At 49.1% G+C, this 22,299-nt stretch overlaps 1 protein-coding gene across 2 annotated transcripts in view; it reads left to right on the top strand.

Annotated features, from left to right (window-relative positions):
• The window catches only part of rims2b (regulating synaptic membrane exocytosis 2b), a 149,810-nt gene that overhangs the window by 7,958 nt on the left and 119,553 nt on the right, over window positions 1-22,299 (top strand). For both annotated transcript variants that reach the window (XM_018741460.2, XM_029248076.1), the window contains exons 2-3: window positions 14,856-15,066; window positions 15,615-15,626. In XM_018741460.2, the coding sequence (XP_018596976.2) occupies window positions 14,856-15,066; window positions 15,615-15,626 (223 nt within the window). The remainder of the gene's footprint in view (window positions 1-14,855; window positions 15,067-15,614; window positions 15,627-22,299) is intronic.

Genomic DNA, 22,299 nt, shown 5'->3' with positions numbered 1-22,299 from the left:
GTCAAGTGAGTGCTGGGTGCTGGCTGAGTGGTCGAGGGGTTTGCGGTCAGTGATCGTGTTGCTTCCCTCAGTGGTGCTCATTTGGAAGTGGACAAATCACCATGGTGACAGAGAGGAGATGCCAAGGGGACAGGGAGGAGATCCTTGGGCACACAAAGGAGGCGTCATTTGCTCTGCTGCCCATAGAAAGACCCAGCCCATAGAAAGTCCTGTTTGCATTTGGACCAAAAAGTAATCAAGAGTCCACAAGATCACCTGCGGTTCTCATGCTGCTCATTCATCAAAGGACATCCTCCTTCCACTGGGTCTTTGACTGGATCAGTCTGATTCTGCAGGATGGTTTCTCCTGGCCCCCACTCGCTCTGAGAGCTCCTGTGTTCAGCATTGTCCAGCTCTTCAGCAACTGGCAAGAGTACAGGAATTTCTAGCGCATTCTATCTAAGCCAAAAAAGTGGAGGAGCTCTACTGGGTGGTGCTCTTAAGGCTTCCTGTGTACTTACCAGGTGCATTCTGGGAGGGCATGTGACGGATTGTGGGAGGGGGAGCGGGGCCAGCTGTCAGCTGCAGCTTACTGGGTTCCCTCTCACCCGAGGTCCATGTGTGTGTGATCTGACATGTTTAACACTGCCGTGTACAGTATGTCCATCAGTCGAAACTGCACACACCAAGCCACAGCAGGTCATGACAGGTACCACCTGGTGACCGACGTCTGTTAGCTCTGCAGTGACCACAGCTGAGCAGGAGCACGCAGTCCCAGTGCATGCTGTGTCCTTCTCTTAACAACAGCTTCTTGGTTAGAAGGCTGTGACCTGAAGAGCTGGGCTGCCTTTTGCCCTAAACTGGTGTGCTGCGGAGGTGTGAGAACAGGATCTCTGGGCACTGGGCCAGCAAGAGGAAGAGGGAGGAGATGTGAAGAGCTGGGTGAAGCTAAGAGGGTTGGAGACAGGGCTGACCGAGTACAGCCATACTGACTGGACACTTTAGGTTCTCACATTGTTTGTACAGAATCTATACAGCAGCTCCGCGCCTTCATTTTCAAATGATTAAACATTTTGATGATACAAACTTCTTTGAAAAGTCTTCAGTGTATATTTCTGTCATAAAGAGAGCAGGCATATCAACTCACATTTTGCACCAAGGTGTCGTTCGAAGCGCTGACAAACAGCAATGATGAACAGTAAATGCACTGTGTTTTTCACAAGAGTGGAGAAGGTGGACAAGAATTAAAGGGAAGGTGAACAAGGTGTAGATGATCCTAAGGCTCTATATCTACCAGATTTGAGTGATCAGTGAAGTGCTGTCTCTCTGTCATCCTCCATTTCCGTGTAATAGCTCTGGCTCCAAGTTGATGTACAGTTGTGGTTAAAGGTAAATAACATACAACTTACTTGGGTAAAAACAAAAAAAATCTTATATTTATCCCTATATTTCTTATTATCATGCTTATATTGGGTACTGGTAACTTTTGCGTGATGTGCTGGGTGAAAGAAGGCAACCAGCAGCTGCAGCTGACCACCAACATGCTGCTGTTGCTCCATCCACTTATTGGGCTTTCTTATTTGCACCATATCGTCAGTACTTCTCCCAGGGGACGCAGAATGCCTAGGCAAGTGCACAAGGCATCCCGACTCACCACAGAGAATGGCTGTCTTCCCCCTCACCATCCTCAGTCTGCTGGATGGGAGGAGACAGTCTAGCTCTGTTTCTGTTGGGAAACTCCAGCTGTTACCTCCCACCCTGTCCAAGCTGTTGAAATTTACATTTCGTGTCTTCATTTAGCAGATACTTTTCTCCAGCATGATTTACAGTTATTGAGTCCAAGAGCACCATTTTTGCTGGCACACACTAAACCTGCAGCCACATAGAGAATTAGAAGAAAACAGAATTATAGAAGCGACGAGGATCCCCTCACCCGCTCTGTGTCACAGTCCACATAGAGACGTTGAGCAAGGAACCAACTCTAGGCCCCAACACAGTTTGTAAGTGAGGGAACAGCAGTGGTGAAGATCTGACCTATGGAACATGAAAAAGAAAGTGCTGGAAGGGGAAATGGCAGCGGGATGAGTGCTCAGTGTGGTACTCCTCTGTCACCTCACTCACCCACTAACATCTGCCTCATCTGTCCACAGCTGGCCAGAGGTACCATCCTCCTGCAGAAACCTGTCTGGAACTTGGGTTTATATCAAACAGGTCCACGGTGGTTTTACTTACTAGTTCCACCACCCTGTGCCCTTGATAAGACCGGATTTCTCAATGCTGAGTGTCTGCCTTGCTTGTTCCTGGGGACACACACCTGCTTTCTTGTGCCTTACTGCCATCCAGGAGTCATAGGTGTGTCATTTCTGTCCACGTGGTGTGGCGTCGCTTGGTTCTGCTCTTTGAGATGCCTCCTAAATCTAATTATTGTCCTGATGCCATTAACTCAACGCCTTGGATTACTTAGTAGCCTTATGGACAGGCTCTGCACCCAAAGCTGGTTTAGCCACTGTTCCCTGAGCCCTGCTACCACACACACACTGCACACACACGGAGCTGCAGCTTGAGGCTCCCTACTGTACTGTGGTGCATGGACTGGACTTTTTGCCAAATCGTTGCACATTGAGCTTTCATTCTGTGGGACATATTAACCCATAGAAAAACTTTACATGGAGCACTTTAGCTCACATTGGGGGTTGCGGTTGCACACAGGGTCACATCTGTGTGTAGTATGGGGTTTCAGTGCTTTTTACTGTATTGCCGCAGGGTAAATACTGTGCTCAGGGGTGCCAGTGCAGCATGTGGGAGCTACACTACTTGCTGATTACTAACATCTGATACATACAGTGGAAGCCACTCTGGCTGGCTCACCAGTAGAAAGCATATTATTATTATTATTATTATTATTATTATTATTAGTAGTAGTAGTAGTAATAGTAGTAGTAGTATCATATAGCCTGGTTTGAGAGCAATCTGCTCATCTGCTGTGTTGGGTGACTGTGCACAGCACAGTAATGATAATGATAATGATAATGGTAATGATAATGATAATGATAATGATGGCATGATTTCGGTGTTGTGTGAAGCCACACCTGGCTGAACTGCCCACAGCACCACTCACAGGTTACACCTCCCAGTGTCAGCAGCCCTGAAATCCACCTGGGAGAGATACAATGTATGTGTGTGTGTGTGTGTGTGTGTGTGTGTGTGTGTGTGTGTGTGGCACAGGTGTGTTATTGTGTTATTGCAGTCTGTCCGAAGACACAGCTGGACCATGATTTATTCCTCTGCAGATCTCTCACACACGGCACTGTGTGTATGATGAGGTGTGCAGTTTATGATTCCCTCTGTGATGCGTGTTCTCGGTGTCCCTGGGTTTCCTGTCTGCCTTGACGCAGTGCCTGGTCACATCCACTGCTCCTTGCCCAGACAGGGCCCTGCCCTTCAAACCATGCATATGCCACATGTACTGTGTCTCTGGGGCAATATTTAGACTGACCTGAGTGAGCCGATCTTTGCCTGCAAAGCTAAATTGGGCATCAGGGTCAGTGACTTAGAGCCTGACAGCTCATTGGCCAAAAAGGGCTCTAATCTTATTAGAGCTTCCAAGGGTCATTAGAACTGGTGACCTGCTGCACCAGGTACAGCTGCATGGAATGTCCAGTCAGAGGAGCTACTGAGCAGCTGGGGGGGGGGGGGGGGGGGGTGTCTCAGATGGAAGGTTGTGCCACCGCATCATTTCTTACAGTGACTTGCCATCTTCAGTTGTGTCATCAGTCAAAATCACACTCAGGGGTTTCACTCATTTTTGGCACTGTGCTTCATGTAGTAGTGGCAGCAGAGAAGGTGCCCAAGACCACCACTGTGCAGCAGGCATCTTTGGACACACTGCGCTTCATCGCCCTCTGCATGGTCACAGTAGTCAGCATGTGCAGAGGAGCTCCAAAGGCCCCCCATTTGTTCAGTATGCAGCACCAGTTTGTACGGAACTCCTCCCATTTGCTGCCCTCTTCCACATTGCAGAAGTGGAGGAGATGAAAGCCTGGACTGTCCCTCGTGAACCTTGCAGTGAACACACACCTGGTGCTTTATCAGCTTACTCACACACCACAAAAACTTTCAGTGATGTGTTTGTGTGCCTCTGTGTGTGTGTGTGTGTGTGTGTACGTGTGTGTGTGTGCGCGGGTCTACGTGTTTCCCTTTCTCTGCTTCTTCCCTTACCGAGAGACTCTGATGGAGATTCTTGAAAAGTAGTTGATAGCTGAGTCTATCGGAGGCGAGGAGACACTGAAATGTGTGAATCCCTTCCTCCTCATTTCTGTGTATTGTCTTCTTCCTCTCTTCTTTCCATTGGGTCTCTTTTCATACTGTGCTGTGTCTGTCTGCATGCCGCTTACCTTCAGTTGGAGTTCTTCTTCACACCTTCACCTTCTGTGTGCAAACCTGTCTTTCTAGGGACAAGGAGGAACAAAAGCCTCAGGCACCACAGTAAGTAACACATTACCCAGAGTGCTCTGGGCTTGGATTCCTCTTCCTGCCATTTTGTGCCCTGTGCTTCCTGTAGTGTCCAGTTCCGATTCCCCGAGGCAGCTGTGCCATCGCCTGCTTCGGAACATGCCTATAGGAGCGCTGTGTGAAGCCTGTGCAGCGCGCACATGCACATACACATACATACACAAAAGCACACATACACACATACGGCCGCATAAACACGCACACACAGAGACACACACAAACAAGCCCTGACTGTCTACAGGACCCCTGTGTAACTTGTCATGGCCCTCCACCCCCCTCAGGCTTCAGCCTCCCTGCTTTGTATCTCTTGTTCTCTTTCCCATTGTGTCCCTTCTGTGCTTTTTGCCTCCTTTATGTGATTCTAGTCCCTGCTGCTACTTGCGGGAGTCCAGTGGAGCGCAATCACGCGATCACCATTGCAGAGCGCTCGTCTCGCTGACAGCGCTGCCTGTGAGCTCACCAGTGACACTGCTCCCTTTCCTGTCATTGGCTAACATGAAAGGAGATGTGGCTCTGGGAGGCGTCACCTGTCGTTTCTTAGCCATGTGTGCTTGTTTGAACAGGTGGTTTCCCTTTAGTGGGATCACTGAGCTGGTAAATAACGTTCTGCAGCCCCAGCAAAAATCCTCGCCAGAGAAGGAGCCAGAGACGTAAGTAGAGTGCTGGAGCACACAAGCTCTCCTGTGTTTGAACTGTGTTGCTGCTGTGGCTCGAACCATGGCCACCATCCCAATCCACTGTACTCAGCATTGTGTGACCCTGATTACTTTGTTGTTCTGATGTTACAGAACCAAAGCTATCTGCAAAATAATGATTGATTTAAGCCAGAAATAGACACTACAGTACTGTATGTAATATTAGACATGACACTGAGATTGACTCATTGAGCAGACATTTCTCTCCAAAGCGACGTGCATCTCAGAGGACAGTACAGAAAGTGCATCATATCAACAGAAGGATATGCATATATGGATATATGGATGCAGACATGTGATTCTCGAGTACAGTCAGTGTGTCACATACTATTATACAGTATGAACCTGTTCACATCACATGAGCAGCTACATTTAAGCTTTTCAATCATTAAACAAATTGTTATCTAGCATCCATCCATTTTTGGTGGCAATAAGGAGAGCAGAAAAGCCCAGACATCCCTGTCCCTCGCAACTTCCTCCAGCTGAACTTGGGGGATCCCCAGCCGCTCCCAGGCCAACTGGGAGATATAATCTCTCCAGCAGGTCCTGGGCTGACCTCGGGGCCTCGTCCCAGTTGGCTGTGCCTGGTATACCTTCAAAGGGAGGTGCCCTGGGGGCATCCTTACCAGATGCCCGAACCACCTCAACTGCGTCCTCTCAATGCAGAGAGTAGTGGCTATACTCTGAGTTCCTCCCGGATGTCCCAACTCCTCACCATGTCACGGAGATTGAGTCCCAACACCCTGCGGAGAAAACTCATTTCAGCTGCTTGTATCCACGATCTTATTCTTTCAGTCATTACCCAGAGTTCATGACCATAGGTAAGGGTAGGGATGTAGACCGACCAGTAAATATTTGTCTCCCTCTTCACCACTGCAGTCCAGTACAGCAACCGCATTACTGCTGCCTCTGCTCCCAGTCTGCAGCTGATCTTACACTCCCTTCTCCCCTCACTCGTGAACATGATCCCAAGATACTTGAACTCCTCCACCTGGGGCAAATTCTCTCCCCTTTCCTGAAGGGGGCATGCCATCCTTTTCTGTGAGAGAACCATGGACTCAGACTTGGAGATTCTGATCCTCATACCAACTGCTTCACACTCAGCTGCAAACCGTTCTAGTGCATGCTGGAGGCATCCATGTGACAGTGCCAAAAGGACAACATCATCTGCAAAAAGCAAATACATCACCTTCTGGCTCCCACATAGAAGGCCCTCCTGACCTCGGCTGTGCCTTGATATCCCGTCCATAAAAATTACAAACTAGAATAGGGACAAGGCACAACCTTGGCAGAGCTTTATGTAATGCTGAGTATGTGGACACAGCTCCCACTTCGTGTGTACAGAGTCTGAATGGCCCGCAGCAGTGGCCCCAGCACCCCATACTCCTGAAGCACCTCCCACAGAATTTCTTGGGGAACACAGTAGGTCTTCTGCAAGTCCACAAAACACATGTAGATTAGATTAGCAAACTCCCATGCCCCCTCAATTATCTCTGAGTGTCATGGCTGGGTCTGGAAGGAAGCGGCGGACCCAAGTGCAGAGCAGTGTACGTGGAGTATTCGGGGAAATCCAAGAGAGGAGGTCAGAGAACAGGCGATGGGTCTTCGAGGTGCGAACGTCGTAACAGGAAGAATCCAAAAGGCGAGGTCGGTACACAGGCAAGAGGTCGATGATCATAAAGAGGTACAGGATTGTGGGAACAAGGGACGGGATCGGGGAAGGCGTTCGGGAACAGGAATTAGCTAGGAAGTCGCAAATGAGAATGTTGAACAAGGTTCCGCATCAGCTGCTGGTCTGACGCAGCCTTTTATGCCCCAGTCTGCGTTGCGTCCCAGGTGTTCCGTGTCGGCTCGGAGGTGTGGGCGTGGCAGTACCCCCCCCAAGGAGCGGCCCCGAACACCCGAGGGCGACCAGGGGGATGGCCTCGAGGCCGGGGTGCGGGCCGATCCGGATGACTCCTGTGGAAGTCGGCGATGAGGCTCGGATCTAGGATGTCTCATGCTGCCACCCAGCAACGTTCCTCAGGCCTGTATCCTTCCCAATCTACCAGATACTGAAGGACCCCTCCACGGCGTCGGGAATCCAGGAGTGCCTGTACAGCATAAGCGAGTGCGCCACCGTCGGGCAGCAGTATTGGAGCTGGAGGCGCGGTAGCTGGCTGGTGTAGTGAGGTGGTCAAGGGCTTGAGGAAGGACACGTGGAACGTTGGATATGTACGCAGGTGTTGGGGCAGTTGCAGGCGATACGAGACCGGGGTTACTTTGCGGGTAATCTTAAAGGGTCCTATGTACCTTGGGCTGAGTTTCTTTGACATGTAGGGTCCTTGGAGACCTCGGGTTGATAGCCATACCCTCTGTCCTGGTGTGAGGGAGAGGTGCCGCTGATGTAGATCTGCTTGATGCTTGATACGGTTTTGCGATTCAAGGTGGTGTCGTCTGACAGCTGCCCATACCTCGCTGCTGGTCCGGTACCAAGAGTCCACAGCTGGCACGTCGCTGGATCCCGGTTGCCATGGGAACAGCGGCGGCTGGTACCCTAGGATGCACTGGAACAGGGAGACACCTGTAGAAGTATGGGTGAGCGTATTGTGGGCATATTCTGCCCATGGAAGATATCGAACCCACTGAGTTGGGTGTTCAAGACAGTAGCTTCTGAGGTACCGACCAATATCTTGCTGTAGCCGTTCTACCTGCCCATTGGCTTGAGGGTGGTATCCCGATGTCACACTCACCGTGACTCCGAGTTTTTTCCAAAAAGCCCTCCAGACCCACGATGTGAACTGAGGACCCCGGTCGGACACTATGTCTTCGGGTATACTGTAGAGCCAGAATACATGATGAAACAGCAACTCTGCGGTCTCCAAGGCGGAGGGGAGCTTGGGCAGAGGAATCAAGCGACAGCCCTTGGAAAATCGATCGATTACCGTCAATATGGAGGTCTTACCCTCGGACAGAGGGAGGTCCACCAAGAAGTCTAATGCTAGGTGCGTCCAGGGACGGTTGGGTACTGGCAGGGGTTCCAGGAGCCCCGCCGGACTCTGATTTGAAGCCTTGGACTGAGCACAGACTGGACACGCCCTGATGTAGTCCTGTACATCCTCTTGGAGGGATGGCCACCAGTAGAGCTGCTGTATTCTTGCCTGTGTCTTCCCAAACCCTGGGTGCCCCACGGCTGGATGGTCATGGGCCCATTGTAGGAGTGTGGTTCTCAGACCTGGGGGAACGTATTGTTTTCCGGAAGGTTTACCTGGTGGTTTGGGGTCTGCTTGTTGTGCTTGGGCCAGGTCCTGGGTGAAGTCCCACTGAACAGGTGCCACAAAGCAGGATCTGGGCAGAATGTAGTCTGGTTCCTGTTTCTCCTGCGTTTCGTCATGAAGCCGGGAAAGGGCGACCGCTTTGATGTTTTTTGGACCTGGTCTGTAAATGACAGTAAAGTTGAATCGAGAAAAGAACAGCGCCCACCTGGCCTGACGTGTATTGAGACGCCGTGCTGTCTGCAGATATTGTAAATTCCTATGATCAGTTAGTACCAAAAAAAGGTGTTGTGCCCCTTCCAGCCAATGTCTCCACTCTTCTAGGGCTAACTTGATTGCTAGCAGCTCTCTATTCCATATGTCGTAGTTTCGTTCGGCATCAGACAGTTTCCTGGAAAAAAATGCACAAGGATATAATTTCACGGGCTTACCTTGCCTCTGTGAAAGAACAGCGCCTACCCCTGACTCTGAGGCATCCACCTCAACCACGAATGGCAACTCTGGGTCGGGTTGATGCAGGATGGGGGCTGTAGAAAACTTGTGTTTGAGGGTCTCGAAGGCTCGTTGGGCTTCTTGGTTCCACGGGAGACGAGGGGTTTTACTCGCTGTAAGCGCTGTCAGTGGTGCGACGATCATGCTGAAGTTCCTGATGAACCGGCGGTAAAAATTGGAGAACCCCAAAAATCGCTGGAGAGCCTTAGTGGTGGTCGGGCGAGTCCATTGCTGGATGGTCTGGACCTTACCAGGATCCATAGCAATGCCATCTCGGGTGAGTATGAACCCCAAGAAGGAGACTTGCTGCTTGTGGAATTCACACTTCTCCAACTTCACATATAATCTGTTTTGCAACAGTCTCTGGAGCACCTGTCGGACTGTCAGTACATGCCTGGCCAACGTATCAGAATAAATCAGGATATCGTCAAGATATACCAGGACGCCATTGTTGATCATGTCCCCGAGCACATGATTTACAAATGTCTGAAAGACACTGGGTGCGTTCGCAAGACCAAAAGGCATAACCAGGTATTCGTAATGACCCAGGGTGGTACTGAAAGCAGTCTTCCATTCGTCACCCTCCTGGATATGGACTAAATTGTATGCACTTCTCAGGTCTAGCTTCGTGAACCATTGCGCCTGCTGGATGTTCTCAAGGGCAGCTGTGATCAAAGGCAGAGGGTGTGGGTATTTCACGCAAATGCTATTCAGCCCCCGATAGTCAATACAGGGGCATAGCCCCCCATCTTTCTTTTCGATGAAGAAAAACTGGGCAGACGTGGGTGACGTGGATGGCCATATGATTCCTGTTTCTAAAGCTTTGGTGATATAGGTCTGGAGGGCTAATTGCTCGGGTCTGGACAAAGGATAAATGCGACTACGAGGAGGTGTGGTACCTGGCAGGAGATCAATTGCACAGTCCCACGGGCGATGCGGTGGTAGCTCGGATGCGTGTCTTTTGCTAAAAACCTCAGCAAGGTCCTGATACTCAGGAGGAACTGGCACCTATAGGGCAGATTCTGAGCCTTCTATGGACATAGCTCAGTGCTGTAAACAAGGGGCATACTGGAAAAAACGAGTTCACACTGAAACAAGAAACCTTCACATTGCGCTGGGGTCCCGTCAAAGCCGGTCGGGGGAGACAAGTGGAAACCGCGTGAGAGAGCTGGAGTTGCGTTCGACGAGTCAGGTGCTGCAAGACCGGCTGCGCATTTCTCAATGGGCTGTGTGAGCGCCCGCGACGTATTTAGCACGCTTACCACCTGGTTGTAGGAGGTGATGAGGTTGTGGAGCGTCTGTTCCATACCGGCCAAGCGGGCTTCGCGAGAGCCCAACTCCGCCTGTAGACGGTTCATCTCCGCTGGGTCCGTATTCAAGGCGGAACCTTCTGTCATGGCTGGGTCTGGAAGGAAGCGGCAGACCCAAGTGCAGAGCAGTGTACGTGGAGTATTCGGGGAAATCCAAGAGAGGAGGTCAGAGAACAGGCGATGGGTCTTCGAGGTGCGAACGTCGTAACAGGGAGAATCCAAAAGGCGAGGTCGGTACACAGGCAAGAGGTCGATGATCATAAAGAGGTACAGGATCGTGGGAACAAGGGACGGGATCAGGGAAGGCGTTCGGGAACAGGAATTAGCTAGGAAGTTGCAAATGAGAATGCTGAACAAGTTTCCGCATCAGCTGCTGGTCTGACGCAGCCTTTTATGCCCCAGTCTGCGTTGCGCCCCAGGTGTTCCGTGTCGGCTCGAGGTGTGGGCGTGGCACTGAGAGTGTGAAAGCTGGTCCACTGTTCCACAACCAGGAAGGAATCTGCATTGTTCCTGTTGAATCAGACGTTCAACTATCGGCCAGAGCCTCCTTTCTAGTACCCTGGCATAGACTTTCCCAAGGAGGCTGAGAAGTGTGATACCCCGATAGTTGGCACACATTCTCCAGTCCCCTTTCTTAAAGATAGGGACCACCACCCCAGTTTACCTATCCAAAGGCACTGTCCCCAAAGTCCATGCAACATTGCAGAGGCATGTCAGCCATGACAGCCCCACAACATCCAGAGCAGTAAGTAGTTCTGGGTGAATCTCATCCACCCCTGGTGCTTTGCCACTGAGGAGCTTTCCACCTACTTCAGTGTCTTCCTTCAGGGAAATGGACTCTGATACCCCAGAAGCCTCGGGCCCTGACTCCTGTTAGGGAGGCACATGTCTCTTGTTTACGAGTTCCTCAAAGTGCTCCTTCCACCTCCCGACAATGTCCTCATTTGAGGTCAGAGTTTCTCCATCTTTACTGAGCACAGCTTGAGTGAAGCTCCTCCGACCCCTCCGGAGCTGCCAGATGGTTCTCCAGAACCTCTTTGAGGCTGACCGAAAGTAATTTTCTGTGACCTCTCCAAACTCTTCCCATGCTCTGGATTTTGCTTCTGCAACCACAGCCGACTTTTTGCCTGATGGTACCTATCTGCTAGTCAGGAGTCCTCAGAGCCAACCAGTCCCTAAAAGCCTCCTTCTTCAGCTTGACTGCTTCTGTCACCACCGGTGTCCACCAAAAGGTTTTTGGGTTGCTGCTGTGACTGGCACCCATAAGCTTTTGGCCACAGCTGCGCCTGTTTGCTTCCACAATGGAGGTTTTGAACAGGGTCCATTCAGACTCCATGTCCCCTCCCTCCTCCAGGACCTGCGAAAAGTTCTCACAGAGGTGGGAGTTAAAATCATTCCAGATAGGGTCCTCTGACAGTTGTTCCGAGCACACCCTCACTAAACGCTCAGGTTTACCAGGTCTGTCCATCCCATGTGATCCAACTCCCCAGCAGATGGTGATCGGTTGACAGCTGAGCACCTCTCTTCACTGGAGTGTCCAGAACATGTGACCTCAAGTCAGATGAAACAACTACAAAGTCAATTATTGACCTTTGGCCCAAGGAGCTCTGGTACCAAGTACACTTATAAGCCTCTGCAATAGACGAAGCCAGACAGTAGGTGCAGTGCTCACCTGTTGGCGTGTTTTATTCACTCAGTTGTCAGTGAGGAGGCAAGGGGGGGAAAGGGGGAACCGGGAACGGATGGGAAAGGGGATTTGACTCAGTCTTGTCGGTGTCATCCACAGGCTCAAGGTCAGGGTCTTGATGAGGGCGTGATCGGGCTCGTGTTTGGGGTCGTGTTCATTCTCTCGCTCGTGCTCTCCTCCTCCATCGCTCGCCTTCACTGTTGAGCCCGGGGGAAGAAATAGCGGTAGTAATTAGTGGCTCCCTTGTCCCCGTCTCCGCCCCCCTCCTCGGCAGCCTCGGTGTTACAGCCTCCTTGTGTTCGACAATGGTGTTAGTTATGGACAAACCATGACTAGTGCAGAAGTCCAATAACATTTCACCATTTGGGTTTAGATCAGGCAAGCCGTTCTTCCCAATCACCCCACTCCAGATTTCCCAGTCATTGTCAACGTGAGCGTTGAAGTCCCCCAGCATGACTATGGAGTCTGTAGATGGGGCCCTGTCCAGAACCCCACCCACTCTCTCCAAGAAGATTGAATACTCTAAACTGCTGTTTGGTGCATAAGCACACACAACAGTGCGAGTTTTCCTCTCTGCGACCTTAAGTCACTTTGAGGTAACCCTCTCGTCCACTGGGACATACTCCAACTGTACAACAGCCAGTCAGAGGCTTGTGAGTATTCCCACACCAGCCCGGTGCCTCTCACCCTGTGCAACTCCTGAGTAGGAGAGAGACCACCACCTATCGAGGGGTTTGGTTCCAGAGCCAACATTGTGAGTGGAGGTGAGCCTAACTAAAACTATAAACTAAATATAAGGGTGAACATGAAGAATTAACACATGAACAAGTGTGTTTGGGAACCCATGGCAGATCTTTTTAGTGCTCCTCCATGTTCACTCATATTTATTCTTGTTCACTGAATCTGGTGAAAGTGCAAGAACAATGTCTTCGTTCCTCACTAAAGTACACACACACACACACTTTCAGCACCGCTCGTCCCATACAGGGTCACAGGGAACCGGAGCCTACCCGGCAACACAGGGCGTAAGACCAGAGGGGGAGGGAACACACCCAGGACGGGACACCAGTCTGTCACAAGGCACCCCAAGCGGGACTTGAACCCCAGACCCACCAGAGAGCAAGACTGTGGTCCAACCCACTGCGCCACTGCACCCCCATACTCTCACTAAAGTAGTCGTTAAGAATGTCATGGGGTCAGAAAAGTCTTACATACACATATTGAGCTGATGCTTTTCTTCAAAGCGACTTATAATGTGAATGTATTTACAGTTATTTACCCACTTATACAACTGGGTCATTTTACTGGAGTAATTTAGGGTAAGTACCTTCCTCAAGGGTTCTACAGCTGGCGGTGAGACTGAAATCTATAACCTTTGGGTCCAAAGGCAGCAGCTCTGACCACTATGCTAAAAGCTATGCACTTACTCCTGAAGTGTCCAAAAGCTAGGTGAGGATGGTGGTCCAACAGGTAGTAAACATGTATAAGGCAGAGCCTGACATACACTATTAGTTAAAGGTCTGGATCATTTGTGGGACTTCTGCTCACTTTGATAAATGGAGGGAAGCAGTGAAATGAAAAGCATTCGAACCTCCTGACACTCGGTCTGATGATGTGCCACTGATCACTGTGGTCGATGCTCATTTCCTCATGAGCACCACTCACACAGCCTCATAAATGATGTCATTAATGAATATCAAAGCGCTGCTGCAGGACATGACAAAGCAGAAACAGCATGTTGTCAATGGGCTGCCATTGCTGGACCTCTTTCCGTCTCACACCCGTCTCTAGGTCTCTTAATGGAATTTGATCACTGAGGACAACGACAAGCCCACCTTTTAGAGCCTTTTCATAATTGCCCCAAAACACTGAAAAATATTTGCCCAGTGAATACAGAGCTGATGACATGGAGGTGTGCAGGGCCACATATTGACTGGGGCGCCATGCTGAGAGGAGCAGAAACGAGAGATGTGACGGAGGTGCTGCTGGACACCTGGAAGCTCAGCTGTGGGGGCCTGCAATCAGTTAATCCATAAATTAGTGTTGCAGCTCTCTACAGAGGAAGGCAAAGGAAATAATCACGAATGACAAGGAACTTGCTAGATGCTGCTGTACTGCTGGTGTTGTGAGACATCCATTCATAAATACACAAAACATTTGCAGCTGCTCAACCAAAGGCTTGGGTTGCACTCTATGCCAGAGCCAGAGGCCAAATGAAAAGTATACTATACTTTATATAACAGTACTGTACATATACTACTTTGTTCCTAGGGTTTCCGTTTTTTATTTCTATTTATTAACACCATGACAATATTGGCTGACACCAAAGGGTTGAACTTGTCAGTTTCCTTACTTTTGTTAATTGTTTCTGATCCATGATACATCATGTGTGTTACATACATTACACAAACTAGTTCCTTATTATTTTTGGCTGTCATTCAGTTTTATTTGTACTGTGTATGAAATGCCTTATCACTGCTATGTAGGAGTGTGTGGGTGTGTGTTACTAGTGCCGTCCCCTTTTCAGGTGTATGTCACTTCTCACTGCTGTTTCCATTAGAGAAGCCGTATTTGTGTCCCTAAGATTGCTTCCTTATTCATTTGTGTGTGTTTGTGTGTGTTTTATTGTTGTTATTCTGAAAAGAGTAACAGTAGATTTGTACATTTTTTTGCACGTAAGCAGGTGAGTGTAAGTGTGTATGAGCTATTGTGTGTGTGTGTTTTATTGTTATTCTGAAAACGGTAGATTTGTGCATTTGTGTGTAAGCAGGTGAGTGTGTATGTGCTATTGTGTGTGTGTGTGTGTGTGTGTGTGGGGGGGGGGGGGGGGGGGTTGAATGTCATTGTGTCTGTCTGGGTATATTTTGTATGTATGTGAACACGTGTGTCTGTGTGTGTGCCACTGAGGCTGTCATGCCACCTGCAGGAAACTGCACCAGCAGTTTGAGATGTACAAGGACCAGGTGAAGAAGCTCGGGGAGGAGGCCCAGCGCACACAGGAGCAGAAGGGAGACACTCCCACCTGCGGCATCTGCCACAAAACCAAGTTCGCCGATGGCTGCGGACACGCCTGTTCTTATTGCCAAACTAAGTTCTGCGCACGGTGCGGGGGACGCGTGGCTCTGCGCTCCAATAAGGTACTCACTGTACCCCCTCCCCGACTCCCATAGGGAACGTCACACAGACCTGGCTTAAGGCCTTAAGAGAAGCAAGAGCAGCAGCAAACCATATGCTTCAAATCTGAACACAGTTTAAACTTCAAAACTCAGTTTAGACATGAATTGTTGCATCGTGTGTTGTATGTATCTCCATAAATGAGGGAGGCACTGTGTCTGCATCACCACCTCGGGCAGCTTCAGCTCTGCCAACTGTGATTGCCCTTGAGAAGCTGTTTTCTCATGCGCTTCCTTCAGGTGACCATGTGAGGGAGCCACTCTCTAACGATGTTGCTCAATTGGAGCTGCTCTCTGACTGCTGCCCCCACAATGCCGTTCTGCTTGATCTCGCTCTTTTTTACTCCTTTGAGTGCTGCGCTGATTGCTCGAGTTCAGCCCAACATCAGCACTGTACACTGTGTATTGTGTGATAACCTGTTGTACGTATACGTCTGCGCTAATCTCATTCATGCCTTTTCGTCTCTGCCCCTTTTTTCCTGCTGCACATGCACTCCTTGGACTCTCAACAGGAGGACAAAGTGGTCAGCATCACTTCTCTTCACCTTCTCTGGGCTATGCTGCACATCCCAGCTAATGTTTGCATCCATGAGAACACCCCCACAGCATTTACATCCACGTTCCCCTACTCTAAATTTGTGTGGCTACCTGTGTGTTTGGTATGCATTGTACCGTATATTTAGACCACAGAGGAAAGCCGCTAACATGCACTTTGGGATCCTTAGAGTAAAATATTGTCTTGTTCATCTAAAATGCTCCATGTCATATTGAAGGTGATGTGGAGGAAGGCTGTGTGTTAGCTGGGATGTCCTTATGTATGATGTTGCTTTGCCTGTGTGTGTTTTCGTCTGCTTGTACTGTGCTCTGCAGCGCAAATATACCAAAAGTTACCGTAAAGCAGCTAGAAGAAGGAGAACATTGATCATCATACCTGAGACCTGAAGAAGCACATTAGTGGCATGATGGTGTCAGCAAATAAATTCTAGAAATAGTGTAAAGGGGCAGGTGAAAACAATATGTGGAACAGTGGGGACTGGAGTGCACCAGCAGGGACAGTGTCACAGCCCCGACACCAGGCTCTGCCAAACTCATGGGGGGCGGGATGATCAGTGGCAGGGGGCTGTCTTGAATGAGAAGAGCGCTGTATGTGTACTGCGGTGTCATACATGTAATACAGAGCGTTTGGCCATAGTACCCCCCACAGTCATATTGACAGTCCACAGCTGGTGCTATCACTGGTCCTGGACCAGTCAGAAAACACACAAGATTGGAAGGTCCCGTTAAAATTCATCTTCCAATTCATTTCAAGGCCATTCCAAGTTCATCTCAGAATCACACTAAATGATGCCTAATGTCATAAGGGAAAAAATAAAAAAAACTGTAGTGTCCCAGACCATAGATGAGAAAGTGGGTACATGGTTCCCACAATACAGTGTGATACACAGTTTCTCTTACGCTGCAGTTTGCTATTGTCAAATGTGCCTTTGTTTATCACAATGGACCAGATATTGTTGGCCTGGGCTGATTGTCACAAACTAGATGTGTGGAAATCTGGACTGCATAAGTAGAAGTGGTACTAATAATGATGGACCAGATACATGAAAAATGGCACACTGTGAAAGAGAATAACATCTGTGTGTTTGCAGTAGCTCATGGGTGTGTTTTTTAATTGAGTTTTAACTGTCTTCTTAGGATGTGCAGCAGCAGCCATGCTCTTGTTGAGATGATGCTTCTGAATATGTGTATTTTTAGCACCTGCAGTAATTCCCAGATATGTTGTTGATCGTACCTGAAACGGGTGAATGGTCACACTTACAGAGGGCATTGTGGGATAGTGAATGGCTGTCATTCGCTTTGGGGAAACATAAAAGAAAGTGCTATGCTCCTTGGTCACGCTGGACTGGACCATGTCGGGGACCAAGGTGCCAAGTGTGTCAGCTGGCCTTCCCGGACCACAGTCATTGGCATCCATCAGTCGAGAAAGACCATGGAATTGCACCTTGGTTTTGTCCACTTCACGGTGGTTTGCATCGCCGGCCATGACTGTGAAGGCCCAATCGAGAGTGACAGTCCTTGCCGCAGTTGCAACAGACTTCCCAGACCACAGTGGAGCTCGAGTTACTGTATGTGCTGGTGATAGAACAGTCTCGCCATTTCTGCAGCCCCACATGGTACTAACAGTGGCAGACTAGTGTGTCCGTTTCCTCGCAGCACAGCATTAAATACCACCAAATACACACCGTACACACCGTACAGACTGTATATCAGGAACTATGCTGTGGCCTTCGTTTGAGCTTATCCTCAGGCTTTCTGCATGAAGTGTGTGGGAATCAGGGTGTTCTTTCTGGTGCAGAGATATAGCGAGGAACCATGTGTCTCCAGGTGGGTACCGTGTGAGAGGGGCACCAAGCCTCTTGTGGTCCTGCTGGGCACAGATCGGGTTCCCCGCCAGCGGTGCAGGGTGACGAGATTCTCTTTCAGCCCCAGGTGGGTCATGTGTCTGCTGGTCTGATGACGTACACAGCAAGGTCAATGTCCAGGGCAGACGAACAGTCCAGAGAAGTCCATTCTTGGTGTTCCCAGTGCACAATACACACACCAGCATTTACTGAAGAACAGTGCAAATATTCCCCTTGTTCTACAACAGCATTTAAAATGTTCCTGTTTTGGCATCTCAATATTGTAATACAAACTAAAATGTTAGCTAGAAGAACTGGGGAGACCAAAAAATATTAGCGATAGTATTCATTGGAGATATTCAGTTATACCTCCACCCCCTGACTCGTTCCACTTGGGTAACAAACAGCATGGGGCAGCAGGGACAGAGTCTATGGGGCAGCAGGGGGCACAGTCAGGACCCCCTTGCTGCTGTAGTACCTAGATCGAGGTACTTACCCTCTATTGATACAGTTAAAAATGACCCTGTGTTTAGATGGATGAATCAGTGTTTTCAGGAGTTTAAGAGTGTAAGTCAGTTTGGGGAAAAGCATCAGATAAATAATTAGACATTAGTGTTTCTGTCCAGTGAAGGACATGATTTCTTTGCTCCACACTTATAGAGGAGATGCCCGTCTGACTTTAGTGCATTTGGCGGTGCCGCCATTCAGTGTGAACAGGGACAGAACGAGACGTGTTTCAGCAGCTTGTTCACGGGGTGTCAAAGTTTGGCAGGGATGCCACGTGTGAGGGACACACTGGAACGCACATCTACAGATGAAAGTGTGTGCGTGTAGGCACTGAGATCCTTCTCAGAGAGCACTGTGCACCAGGTTCTCACAGGGTTGTGTTAAATGTCACACTTTGCTCGCTGGCAAGTACCAGGAAAGTACATTTGCATTTTCTCTCCTCAGAAAGAGCATGCTGGTGAGACGCAGATCCTGTTCTGTGAAACAGCATCAATATTTCAGTTATTTGTCACAGTCGCTGGAGCTGTTATACATCACAACCTGCAAGGGACTAAGAGATTTAAAAAAAGGGCAGGCTACAACATTTCCTGAGCAAGTTCAACAGCATTCATTTCCCTTAATAGTTGCTAATTTACATGTGGCAAAAGCATGTAAAATGTCTTAGAGAGCTCTGTAGACATCCAGCTGTATGACAGGGAATGGCATATTTTCTGCTTTTATTGCATTATTATAGTGCCACAAGCGACCGCTGATCCCTGTAGCTCCTGCGCACACTTTGCTCCTCCTAGACAATCATGCCAATGTTGCCAATACCAAGTTCATCATACTGTATTTTGCAATAAACTGTCAGGCATTGTTACTGTTATTAATATGCTGCCTAAATTAACTTTTGTCCAAAACAACCAAACACATTTGATCCGTTTCTGCAGCTCAATGTTTTTACTAGAGCAGTTCAGGGTGAGTACCATGATCCAAGGTACTATCACAATAAAGCAGTTATATGTACAAATTCTAACCCCAACCCTAACAAGGGGAGAGGACATGACATGACAATACAGTGTTGAAGCAAGTCTAGTGTCTAGCATGCTCCTGAGGACTATTGCCAATTTTTCTGGTTCCCCAATACCAGGCAGTGTGTGACACCCCAGTATTGCAACGAATGAGTAAACCTGAATGGTTAGGAAACAAGTCAATAAAAAAAGTCAGCATCTCACTTTGGGACCAACTTGTAAAACTGCTTGATGTCCATAGTGGCAATTCTCACTGGACTGCAAAGTGAAAAGCTAAAGCTGTACGGTATAATGCAATGTGCCTCCGGACTGGACCAGAACCAGCCTGCAGCCAACCACACCATCTGATCATCTGAGCACTTCCAGCAATGATGGATTCATATGTCTTCTGAAAGATTTTATTCAGGAACCAGAAATGCTTGAAAAGAGTCCTTCGTTTTATGTCAAGGCACTGGAGAGCTTGCTTTCTTCATGACATTTCTTAGTCACCTTTGTCCGAGGTGACTTGTCATGTTAGATCAGTAGTTTTACCGTGGTTTATCCTTCTGTGTAGCAGGGTATTTTTATAGTAACTCAGGCTTAGTGCCTTGTTCAAGGGTACTACAGCAGGAGTGGGATTCGAACCTAAGACCTTCACAGAGTCCGGTAATTCCACCAAGCTGTACTCCAAGTCTCAGGAGCTCACGCACACACACACACACACACACACACACACACACACACACACACACACACACACAAAATGGTTTTTAAACCTAGTTAATTCACACACACATTTTCTGAACCGCTTGTCCCATAGGGGGTCACAGGGAGCCAGAGCCTAACCCGGCAACACAAGGCATAAGGCTGGAGGGGGAGGGGACACACCCAGGACGGGACACCAGTCCATTGCAAGTCACCCCAAGCGGGACTTGAACCCCAGACCCACTGGAGAGCAGGACCCGGTCCAACCCACTGCACCACCACGCCCCCCCCCCCCTTGATATAAACTCAGTAATTAGAAAAATATATCTCATGCAGGGTGTTTGATGTAAACGCGTTGTGTCCTCAGATCGGTGCTGGACAGCTGTTGTTTTCCAGCGTCTTCCATGAAAGTCACTACAGTGCGCATTCCCTTCTGGACCAAAGCGGGGACGCGCTGCATTGTTAATGAGTCGCGATCAGCTCCGGTGGCAGCGCGCGAGCCGCTCCATCCATTATTGATGAGTGCGTAAACTGTCGGTGGAGAGAGGAAGCGAGAAAGAGAGAGAGAGACTGGGGCGGGCGGGCAGGCGGGGTGCGGGGAGGCGGAGTAAACATGACTTATACGGCGCGGTTAGGAGCGCAGGATATCGGACAATTTCAATCTGTTCTTTGGAAGTCATATATTATTATTATTATTATTATTATTATTATTATTATTATTATTGTCGTTGTTGTTGCTACTGCTGTTGATGCTGAACCCCCTGGCAGTGGGGATCTGTCCGCGGTCCTGAACACTCTTCAGCTCGCGAGGCCCCTCGCGACTCCCAGCGACAGCATGGACTCGCCGCGTGCACGTAAGAGCGCGCGCCGCACCTTGATCCTCGCGAGTCTGCCGGCGAACATACTTGTGTGCTAATTTTTTTTTCTTAGCTGTTTCGTCCGCAGACCTTTACACTCGCGTGTCATCCGATGGGCTTTTTTTCCCGAGAAGATGGTCCGTGGGGCTCATATTGTTCGCTCGTATTTATTCGTATTACCTGCTTTTCTCTTCGAACAATTACTTATTGTTTACGTTGTGTGTGTATGTAAATCGACATCGACAGAAACATATATAAAATAAGAGTGCTTTTTTCAAGGCTTATATGTCATTATTCTGGAGCCACAGTTTCTCGTCTGGCCAAAGAGTGAACTGGATGGTTCGACAAACTGTACGTAGGCGTACAGCAGTATAGTTTTCAAAGTGACATACACAGTGTGTACAGTGTGTGTGAGAGAAGAAAAAATAACAGTGAAAATCACTGATGGAACTTATCATATATTGAACTTATCAAATATGCAGAGCTCTCGTGGAGTTACAGTGCATATGTATTGCCGGAACAGTAACTGGGTGCGAGACCCCCGCTGCGATGTTAACGATTCATGATGGAATTTATTTCCTTCGGAGCTACACGTTTGCTAAGAGTGGATGAGGGCTCTGGAGTACACGCTATGAACACATTTCCATATGAATACAATACATGAAGAAGAGATCACTGGTGGGCTCGAACGAGACGGATTCCGCCGAACCCTCTTTCATGTCCACATTGAATCGTTGACATGGAGCTGCGCTTCGCTACAGGTTCTGCCTTAGACCACGTGCTCACACTCGAGTGCCTTGCTGGACGTGGCAGTATGAAGAAAATATTGATATAAAAGGAAACAATTCACTTTCAAGGAAAAAGAGAGAGACGGGAGAGGACCCTGTTCACGAACTTTCCACTTACCAGGACCAGCCGTAGCTGAGGAGGACATTCCGCGTGTTTTTGCTTCACGTGGCACTTCAGTCATTTCCAGTTGAGGCTTGAGCAAGATTGCGCAAGAAAAGTGCAGTGTCGCGCTCTGCCGGGCGGTGTGTGTTTCGTACAGATGTGGACGGCGCTAAAATTAGCGTCTCATTAAAATTTGCCATGTGCCACGTCTGCGGGCGCGCAGCGGCACGCGAGGCTCATCACACCACGCTGGCTCGGTCCCGTGACGCGCGAGGCAGGTTGACTTCGTTCGTTGAAAGAGGGGTGAAAAGAGGCGCAGTAAAGTAAAGCGCCACTAGGTGGATACGAGAGACCTGAAAGGCGCGATTTTTTTCCACGGGTGGACATCTTGTTGCTTTTATGGTGTTCTTTATCATGAAAATAACCAGAGGAGTTCAGTCCAGCTGCAGCGCCAGGGGCAAGAGAGGGCCCACAGGAGTCTGCATGTTCTCATATCTGCCTTTATGATGAAGACCTGCTTGTTGAGGTGCCCTTGTGCTTCTCGCCGCAGCGCCTAAAGGGTTTTGCAGTGGCAGTTCTCAGCCCCCTGTAGATAGCGAAGTGTCCTGTACAGTGGAGCCCTGGGACGTGAGGGAGAGAGGAAACGCGGAGAGATGCTTCTGTGGCTCACTGTATTCCACACATGATGATTCACGTGATTTACATAATTCACCAAGATGCCCCTGGTGTACTCCACATGCCCTTGGATGTTACTATCCTGGATTTCATTTGAAATGAGACATGTGTAAACAGTATGTATGTACATATGCTGAACACTGACTTGTTCATCCTCTTGTGTCGTCTTCATTT

Source organism: Scleropages formosus, chromosome 23 (genome assembly GCF_900964775.1).
Source record: "Scleropages formosus chromosome 23, fSclFor1.1, whole genome shotgun sequence".
NCBI classification, from domain to species: Eukaryota; Metazoa; Chordata; class Actinopteri; order Osteoglossiformes; family Osteoglossidae; genus Scleropages; species Scleropages formosus.
This window is presented reverse-complemented; position numbering and strand designations above follow the sequence as displayed.